The 10,419-nt window shown below is 36.6% G+C and overlaps 1 protein-coding gene across 1 annotated transcript; it reads left to right on the top strand.

Moving 5' to 3' along the window:
* The first annotated feature begins 5,135 nt into the window (after window positions 1–5,135).
* LOC112910861 (olfactory receptor 56B34-like) lies at window positions 5,136–6,101 on the top strand. Its single transcript, XM_025987175.2, has one exon. The coding sequence runs from the start codon at window positions 5,136–5,138 to the stop codon at window positions 6,099–6,101; it is 966 nt and encodes a 321-aa protein (XP_025842960.2).
* The last annotated feature ends 4,318 nt before the right edge of the window (window positions 6,102–10,419 follow it).

The following is a 10,419-nucleotide window of genomic DNA, read 5'->3' as shown; positions in this document are numbered from 1 at the left end:
ATCAAAAACCTAACTTTTCCACTTAAGTAACTAGGAAAAGAACAGCAAACTAAACACAAAGCAAGAAGAAAGATGGAAAAACTGAAGATTACAGTATTACAGTGGCATTAAATGAAATAGAGACTAGAAAAGAATAATGAAAATCAACCAAACCAAGATTCAGCTCTTTGAAACGATCAACAAAACTGACAAACCTTTAGCTAGACTGACTAAGACAATTAGGCAATGAAAAAATAAAAGTAAAAAGTATCCAAATAAAAAAGGAAGAAGCAGCACTATCTCTAATCACAGATGATATGATATTATACAGAGAAAATCCTAAAGAATACACACACACACACACACACACACACACACAACACTAGCACTAATAAATTCAGAAATTTTGCAGGATACATTAGCATAAAAATCAATGTATTTGTATGCATTAGCAAAGAAAAATTCAAAAATGGAATTAAGTCCATTTACAATACCATCAAAAAACATAAAATACTTTTTTTAAAAAGTATATAATACTTAAGAATTTAACCTAGAAGTTACAAGACTTGTACAATTAAAACTACAAAACATTTCTAAAAGACATTAAAGTATGAAAACAGAGAAGGATGCAAACCATAGGAGATGCTTAACTATAAGAAACAAACTGAGGGTTGCTGGAGGGGATATAGGTGGGGGGGATGAGGTAATTGGGTGAGGGGCATTAAGGAGGACACTTGATATAATGGGCACTGGGCATTATATGCAACTGATGAATCCCTAAATTCTACCGCTGAAATTAATAATACAGTATATGTTAACTAAATTGAATTTAAATAAATAAATCAGCAAATAAATTTAAAAATGAAATTAAATTAGAATTAAGTGAATGTAAAGATATCAGTATTCATGATTAGAAGACTCAATATGGTTCAGATGGCAATACTCCCCAAATTAATCCACAGATACAATACAATCCTAGCAAAATACTAATTGCTTTTTTTTTCTTGAAGAAATGGACAAGCTGATCATAAAATTCATGTGGAATTTCAAGGGACCTTGAGTCAAAACAATCTTGGAAAAAATCAAGTTGGAGGACTCACATCTCCCAATTTCAAAACTGACTACAAAGCAAAGTAATCAAAACAACGTAGTATTGACATAAAGATAGACAAATAGTTGAATGCAAGAGAATTAAGAGTCCATAAATAGGGTGCCTGGGTGGCTCAGTCAGTTAAGTGTCTGCCTTCAATTCAGGTCATGATCCAAGAGTCCTGGGATCAAGTTCGATGTCGGGCTCCCTGCTCAGTAGGAAGTCTGCTTCTCCTTCTTCTCCCCTTCCTCCTTGCTCATGCTCTCTCTCTAGATAAATAAATTAATTAAATCTTTGGGGGAAAAAAGAGTCCACAAGTAAACTCGTACATTTATGGTCCACCCATTTTCAGCAAGGGTGCCAAGGTCATTCAATAATAGAATAGTCTTTTCAACAAATTATTCTAGAAGCACTCAACATCCATGTGGAAAGAAAGAAAGAAGTTGGATGCTTCCTGGCACCACATACAAAAATTAATTTAAGATGAGTCACAGACCTAAATATGAAAACTAAAACTACAAACCTCTCAGAAAAAAATGTAGAAGTAAATCTTTATGACCTTTGTTTTGGCAAAACCTTCCTAGCTATGATACCAAAAGCAAAGGATAAAGGGGAAAAACAGACAAATTGGACTTCATCAAAATTAAAAAACTGCTTGTACTTCAAAGAATATTATCAAAAAAAGTGAGAAAACAACCCAAAGAATAAGGTAATAATTTTATAAATCAAAGTGACAAAGAAATAACTCCATACTTTGGCATGTTGTGATAGTTGCCCTCGAGATAAAGGGAAGTTGGGTGGATTCCTCCTGTGTGTACCACCTTGCAGAAGGATAAAGGGAAGAATGGGACTGCCATTTTAGACATAATTATCAACAAATACCTTTCTCATTAAGGAGCATCTGATCTGATTACATGTTCAATATCACTCTTTCATTTCAGTTTAATTAACACTAAAAGTACCATAACATGAAAGACAAGAGAGGTTCCTAGAAGGAACCAATCAACACAGACAAATACTAGAAAGGGTTCAGATAAGATGACATTCTAAATCCATTATTTTTGGCAATTTGAGAGCAAGCATTAGCAAGAGTGATTTCTGTGCAATGTTGAAATAAAAATTAAACTGCGAAATAAGTATTAAGGAGATGATGAAGAGTTAACAAAATAAAGAGGTTCTCACAAAGTTTGTGAAAGGGGAAAATAGATGGGGCAATCTCTAGAAGGAATATGAAGGAAAGATATATTTGAAGGGGGGATACTTCAGAAATGTCCTTTAATCTGAAGGGCATTATTCGTCAGAGAAGAGTGAGTTAAGCTCTGGGGAGTCTGGAATAGAAAGCTGTCCATCTGGTGGGCTGCTCTGAAATTAGTGTTGAATGGATCTACGTCCTGAAATTACTCAGCTAACCCCTAAGGGCACTGGAGCCCTTTTCCCATTTCAAAATAAAAAAAAGCATTAGACCCAGGAGGATGCTTAGAATAGAGTGGTGAGGGTTTATATAGCTGCACACAAAACCAGAGCATCCCCAGCACCTAATTTATTCTAAAACTCCACTCCAGAGATGTCAAACAAAGCTACAGATCTGAACAACAAATGACTGAATACAGGCAGCTGAAGCCAGGAGTGCTGAAGCAGCTACAGAAAGCAGTGCCTGTCTGGGAGAACCTTTTCAAAGATCCTATTGGTAAGGAAACCAACCAATAATCTACATTCCAAGAGGTGAGGGGATGGGTGTGTCCCAAATTCCAGTATTTCTGTCCTGATCTCTGAATTTGATTAGTATGTGTCTTATCTTTGGCTTCCATGGCTGGCTTTCCTTATTCGATTCTTCACTTCCAGTACCTCCCTCTCACAAGATCTTCACTTTTATAAAGACTAAGGTCTATGATCAGAAAATAGAACCGGGTGGGCTCCTGGGTGGCTCAGTAGGTTAAGCATATGTCTTCCACTCAGGTCATCGTTCCAGAGTCCTGGGATCCAGCTCTGCATTGGGTTCCCTGCTCAGTGGGGAGCCTGCTTCTCCTGCTCCCTCTGCTACTGCCCCTGCTTGTGTGCTCTCTCTCTCTCTCTCTCTCTCTCTCCCTCGAATAAATAAATACAATCTTAATTTTTTTTAAAAAAAAGGCAGGAATGACAGACAACCTCAAAAGGGTGGGATTTTCCAGTCAGAAGCCCTTACACTTTTTACTTTACATCTCAAGAGAGGAACTAAGACTTGGGTAGATTCCTCCTGTGTGTGCCACCTTGCACAAAGGAGAGAGTGAGGCAAGAAAGAGGGGAAAAAATGCCGTGAAAATTTCTGCAATTTTGAGTGTAGCATTTCCTTGGTTGGGCACTTACCTGTTTCCTATAGATCTTGACTTAGTTTCTCAGTTTCTAAAACTTCCACAGAGCTATTTTGGTCAATCTGTTGCTTGGTGTTCTGTAGTAGAACAAGGACCTAGAGGTTCCTAGTCCACCATTTTGCTGACATTCGTCTCTTAAATACACTTTTTGGTACACTTATTTGAAAAGGTTTCCAAAGATTAAAGAATTAATGAAATCAAGAATGTAAAAATGAAGAGGACCAAGTGTGGAAGGGCCAAGGGTAAGCCATGAAATTCCTTAGACAAAGAAAAAAAATGCTTATGTGCAAAAAAATGCATGCTGTATTTCCAACTTGTACCATACAGAAATATAGCTTGTTAAAAGTTTATTGTCACTTGGAATTTAAGAAATAAAACAGATGAACATAGGGAAGGGAAGGAAAAGGAAATAAGATGAAAACAGAGAGAAAAGCAAACCATAAGAGATTCTTTACTCTTGGAAACAAACTGAGGCTTGCTGGAAGGGAGGGGGCTAGGGGTGTAGGGTGATTGGGTGATAGGCATCAAGAAGGATACTTGATGTACTGAGCACTGAGTGTTCTATGCAACTGACAAGTCACTAAATTCTTTCCTGAAATTAATACTACACTATATGTGAACTAATTTGAGTTTAAATAAAATCTTGAAAAAAAAATAAAAGTTTATTGCCACTTGTCCCTCCTTCTATCTTTTGTTAATAAAATTGGTGATTTAAAAATACAACTCTAGGTATTTTAACATTACTTTAATAATCAGAAGAGGAAACATGCTATTCTATAGTGTACTGACGTATCCACTAAGATTTTATGGAAGGAATGTTGGATTTAAATGCATAACATTAAAATTTTACTGTAGTTTTGACACTTATTAATGATTTCAATACATGATCCTTATCTAGACAAATCATTCAGTCCATTTCCTCATATGAATAACATTTATATATGGTTGCAAATTAAATGAAGTGCTTTATGTCAAAAACTATTTTCCAGCAACAAGGCACTTAGAAAGACTGATCAGAGCTCTAATTGCAGCTACTTATTCTCTTGCTGAAGATCCCCAGGAATGGAGACATCACCTCTACTCTCCAACTTTACTTACTTGTTTTGGCTCAATTGTATCCCTCAATTCATGCATTGAAATTATAATCTCTAGTACCTCAGAATTAACAGCTTTGTAGAAAACGTCTTTAAAGAGGTAATTGAGTTAAAATGAATCTTGACTACAGGCCCTAATCCAATTGACTAGTGTTCTTAAGAAGAGTAAATTTGGACATGTGCATTCACAAAGAGTGGATGATATGAAGACACCAGAAGATGGCTATCGAAAAGTCAACAAGAAGGGACTTAGAAGAAACCAGGGCTACCAACACCTTGATTTTGGGCTTCTAGCCTACAAAACTGTGAGAAAACAAATTTCCATACCGGATTTCCAGCACATAAAATCAGTGAATCTCTACTTTTATTATATTACATTTTTAATCTTATTATCTATATTGGACCTTTTCTTTTTTTTTTTTTTTTTGGACCTTTTCTTATTCATAGGTAAACTTTCCCCAGAATCTCAAGAAGATAAAGGATACATTATATTTCAAAGGACTAAATTACTATTGGTGAATCTTACACCTGTACACAAATTTTGACATTCACCTAAGCTAACCATAGACTGTCCTTGCTTCTCTTAATCCATAGGCAGATGCTGAGAAGAAGACATTCCATAATATGGATATCACCCTGAGTATAACCAATAGCTCCAGGTTACAAGTACCTGAATTCATCCTCCTGGGGCTCCCAGGCATTCATGAGTGGCAGCACTGGCTCTCTCTGCCCCTGGCTCTGCTCTACATCTTAGCTCTTTGTGCTAACATCCTCATCTTAATCACCATCCAACATGAGCCTTCCCTGCACCAGCCCATGTATTGGTTCCTTGGTGTCTTGGCTATAGTGGACATTGGCCTGGCTACCACTATCATACCCAAGATCCTGGCCATTCTCTGGTTTGATGCCAAGGCCATCAGCCTCCCTGAGTGCTTTGCTCAGATCTATGCCATCCACTGTTTTATGGGCATGGAGTCAGGCATCTTCCTCTGCATGGCTATCGATAGATATGTAGCCATTTCCTACCCCCTTCGGTACCCCTCCATACTCACTGAGGCTTTTGTGATCAAAGTCACACTGTCCATGGTGCTCAGGAATGGCCTGTTGACCCTCCCAGTGCCTGTATTGGCTGCCCAGAGACAATATTGCTCCAGGAATGAAATTGACCACTGTCTATGCTCTAATTTGGGGGTCACTTCTCTGGCCTGTGATGACATCACTATTAACAGATTTTACCAGTTGGCCTTGGTATGGGTTTTGGTTGGGGGTGACATGGGTCTGGTCTTTGCTTCCTATGCTTTGATTATTCGCTCAGTGCTGAGGCTGAACTCTGCTAAAGCAACATCAAAGGCCCTGAGTACCTGCAGCTCCCATCTCATCCTCATTCTCTTTTTCTACACGGCTGTTATTGTGGTGTCTGTCACCCAGCTGGCAGGAAGAAAGGTCCCCCTTATCCCTGCTCTCTTCAATGTGCTGCACAGTATCATGCCCCCAGCCTTTAACCCCATGGTTTATGCCCTCCGAACCCAGGAGCTGAGAGTGGGCTTCCAGAGGGTGCTTGGTTTGGGTGACAATGTGTCCAGGAAGTGAGCCAGCTTTAAATGGCTGGTTTTTATAACTGGTATTACAGAAAGAGCACAGGCTTTGGAGTACAACAGCCCTGGATTAAAATTCCATGTCTCCCAATTGCTAAGAACATCAATTCAAATTAATTCACCTGTTTTATACAGCATATACTAAGTTCCAAGCACTGTAAACAGTTCACAAATATTAATTCATATAATTGCATAACAATCCTATGAAACAAATACAATTGTTATTTAGATGACACAATTGTTACTGAGAAACTTGCCCAAGTCCAATGGGAAAGAAGTTGACAGTGGCATTAAAATCCAAGCCTGTTCTTAACCCCTTTCTCTCTATTCAACCTTGCTACTAACTTTTAAAAACATAAATTGACAATAAGAAAGAATGATATCCAAGTAAAATTTTAAATCACTTGTCTTTTAATAAAAGAATATTCCATTTAAAAGTTGACAGCAATTTTCCTGTCCGATACAACACATTTTAAATCCTCTCGAGTCAACCTAGGAGATCCTGTTATATAAATGTAAGTCAAGAACTTGACAGTATTTTGTTACTTTATAAAATCTTTACGGGATCCCTGGGTGGCGCAGCGGTTTGGCGCCTGCCTTTGGCCCAGGGCGCGATCCTGGAGACCCGGGATCGAATCCCACATCGGGCTCCCGGTGCGTGGAGCCTGCTTCTCCCTCTGCCTGTGTCTCTGCCTCTCTCTCTCTCTCTGTGACTATCATAAATAAATAAAGATAAAAAAAAATGTTTAAAATCTTTACCAACTCTTGAGTTTATTTTCATTAGAGTCCAAAGAGGAATATTGCAACTGCTTTTTGTTACCATTCAACATTACTTGAATTTCTCTACTGAATTGAGAAAATCCCAATGATATCCAGTGGTTTACTGAAAGTATAAAGGACACCAAAAGTACCTAAAGAGAAACTTTTCCCATAAGAGAAATGATATATGTTTGGGGGGAAAAAGAGGGGGGAAATTGGTCAATTTTTTTTTATTTATTTCAATGCCAGAGTATATATCAGTAAGGGTGCAATGCTGACTCAAGATAATATGTGGATATGATTGGGTTTCATGCTGACCCAATCACATGGCATTATGGCAGACTTTTCATAGTGAAACCTAATTTATGCCAGTAAATTTGGAAGCTCAAATGTGAGGATAAAATTCTCACATTAATCCTTAAGGAATTGAATCATCTTTCCTTTGAACAGAGCAAGTTAGATAGAGTTTTATATCTAATGTCAAGGCAGAATTGGACCATGGGCTTTCACCTGTTTTTAATTGTGATCCTATATACCAAAAACAAAAGCGCTGACAACTGACAAAGAGTAGTGCACTAATGGATAGGTCAAAGCCTTTTACTCTTTCCATGTGATATTTGGACCAGTCCTTGAGATCCTTTGATATTTCAGGGAGAAAAAAATAAGCCCTAAAAGAAAGATACTAGAATATCTTTTAATCTGGCCCTCGAAGAGGTTGGATTTCATCTCAATTAATGGCTGAGAGGATAATTCAAAGATTCCTGGTGAGAACAAGTAGAGATGATGGACAAACATCTTTAAAGGGGTATAGAGATTTTGGAGAACTAAGAAATCAGGAGAAATTATGTGAGAATCAGAGACTTCCTTTTGCTGCAACTTGTAAAGGAAACTCAGAAGTTGTCACTCACATTCTTACATCGAGATAAAACTGGACAAATGGAAAACTAACCACTTTTCTTGGACCCATCAGAGAACTGAGGTCACAGGACTAACTGACTTCCTGGAGTCAGAGGAATACACTTCCCCTAAATTGGGTATGGCTCTAATAAGTCTCTTCTCCTGGAGACAAAACCTTTATCATGGAAAATGCTCTGGGATTATTTCACAATATTAACATTTCCCCTCCCCCGCCACAAGAGTCCTCTTGGATCTTTACTAGGAGAATCTGCTGAGTTTGCTGGCTATAAAGTGTGGGGCCTCTCTAAGACTGTAGCTCCTGATTATTTCAAAATTACCTTTGAACTCTTCCTACCAGTTTGTCACTCCAACAGCTTCTTCTCTAAGTAACCAGATAGGAAAACCAGTGTTTTTGTATCTCACCAAATTTTAGGGTGGCATTTTGCCTGGCAATAATCAGTTCCCTGATGGATACAAGAAAAATTATTAATATTCCTTTTTCCTAACTTTTCTTCTTGTAACTTCTAAGTTCTTTACACATCAGAAATCCTAGTATTCAGTTAATACCCAATGTACAAAATAAATACCGTAAGTCCACACTGATATAAATGGATGATGCAATAAATAAATGAATGGAGAATAATAGACAAATCTTCCATGTAAAAAATTTCCAAATAATTTATGTACATACATCACTCTGAAATAGGTGAAACATAATTCCTTACTTCTTCTCTCCAAAGAGCACAGTATGGGAAGTGGGAGAAATAATAAGTTTACAAATGAAGAAACCCAACAAACACTATGTCAGTTAGTTGATCAAGTTTGATACAATATGATACATCATGTTCATAATAAGTCTCTTTGATATAATATGATGAGAATAGCATCATTTTACCCCTCTGGTTATTCTACAAAAACACATAACCTTGATCTAATCATAAGAAAACCATCAATCAAAATGTTTCTAAATGTGATATTATGTCCTGGTGGAATCCCAGAACAGAAAAAAGACATTAGGTGAAAACTAAAAAAAAAAAAAAATTGAATAAAGTATGTACTCTAGTTAATATTGTATCAAATATTGGTCATTAAAGGTGAAAAATGTACTGTACCAGATAAATAATTAATAAAAGAGAAACTGAGAGTGGCAATATATGGGAACTCTACACTATCTTCACAACTAACACAATTCTAAAAATCTAAGATCATTCTGCAATAAAGAGTTAATTTTGGAGGTGCCTGGGTGGCTCAGTTGGTTAAGCATCTGATTCTTAATTTTGGCTCAGGTCATGGTCTCAGGGCCATGAGATCGAGCTCTGAGTCAGGCTTCATGACCAGCTTAAGACTCTCTTTCTTCCTCTCACTCTGCCTCACCCCTTCCTCCCTCCTCACTCATATGCAGGCTCCCTCTCTCTCTCCCCCCCCCCCAAAAAAAAGTCCATTTCTCATTTGCTATTATCTACCCTTTTTGATGATAGGCATTCTAGTTGATGTGAAGTTGTATTCCTTTGTGGTTTGGATTTGCACTTCCTGATGACTAATGATGTTATGCTTATTGACCATATGTATCACTTGTTTAGAGAAATGTTCATTCAGATCTTTTTCCCATTTTTAAACTGGATTTTTAGTTGGTTGGTTTGTCCTTTTGTTATTGAGTTGTAAGAGTTCCTTGAATATTCTACATACAAGTTCCTGATCAGATGCATGATTTGCATGTATATTCTCTTATTCTGTAGGTTGTCTTTTGAACGCCTTGCTGGTATCCTTTGAAGCATGGATATTTTTAATTTTGATAACATTAAATTTATATATTTTCTTTGTTTGATTGTTCTTTTGGTTTCATAGGTTTTGCCTAACCCAATGTCATAAATATTTGTTTCTACATTATCTTCTAAGGGTTTTATAGTTTTAGTTCTCACATATTATATATGATGTGTGAGGAAAGGGTCCAACTGCACCTTTTTGCATGTGGATATCCAATTATCCGAGTATCATCTGTTGAAAAGACTATTCCTTCTATTGAAGTGATTTGATAAATTTGTTGAAAACTAGTTAATCATAAGTGTGAAAGTTTATTTCTGAATTCTCAATTCTATTCCACTGAATTATATGCATATCCCTATATCAATACCATCCTGTTTTGATTACTATAATTGTGTAGTAAATTTGAAGTGTGAGTCCTCCAACTTTGTTCTTTTTTAAGATTGTTTAGCTGTTCTTAGTACCTTGAATTTCCATGTAAATTTTAGGATGAACTTGTCCATTTCTGCCAAAAAGGCAGTTGGGATTTTGATAGGGATTTCATGGAATCTATGGATCTATTTGAGGAGTATTGCCATCTCAATGATATTAATACTTCTAATCCATGAACACAAGATATCATTACCTTTATTTAGTTCATCTTTAATTTCTTCAAAATGTTTTGTTTTCAGAGTACACACTTTTTATTCCTTTTATTACATTTACTCCTAGATATTTCATTATTTATGTTTTCAATGTAATTGTTTTATTTCAGTTTTGAATAGTTCATTAATAGTGTAAAAAATACAAATAATTTTTGTACAAATGACTTTATATCCTGCAACCCTGCTAAACTCATTTATTAGTTATAATAGTTATAATAGTTTTGAGTGGATCTTCTACATACAAGATTATGT

The sequence above is a fragment of the Vulpes vulpes genome, chromosome 11 (assembly GCF_048418805.1).
Source record: "Vulpes vulpes isolate BD-2025 chromosome 11, VulVul3, whole genome shotgun sequence".
Lineage (NCBI taxonomy): Eukaryota > Metazoa > Chordata > Mammalia > Carnivora > Canidae > Vulpes > Vulpes vulpes.
Note: the sequence above shows the minus strand (reverse complement) of the source record. Positions and strands in the feature narration are given on the sequence as shown.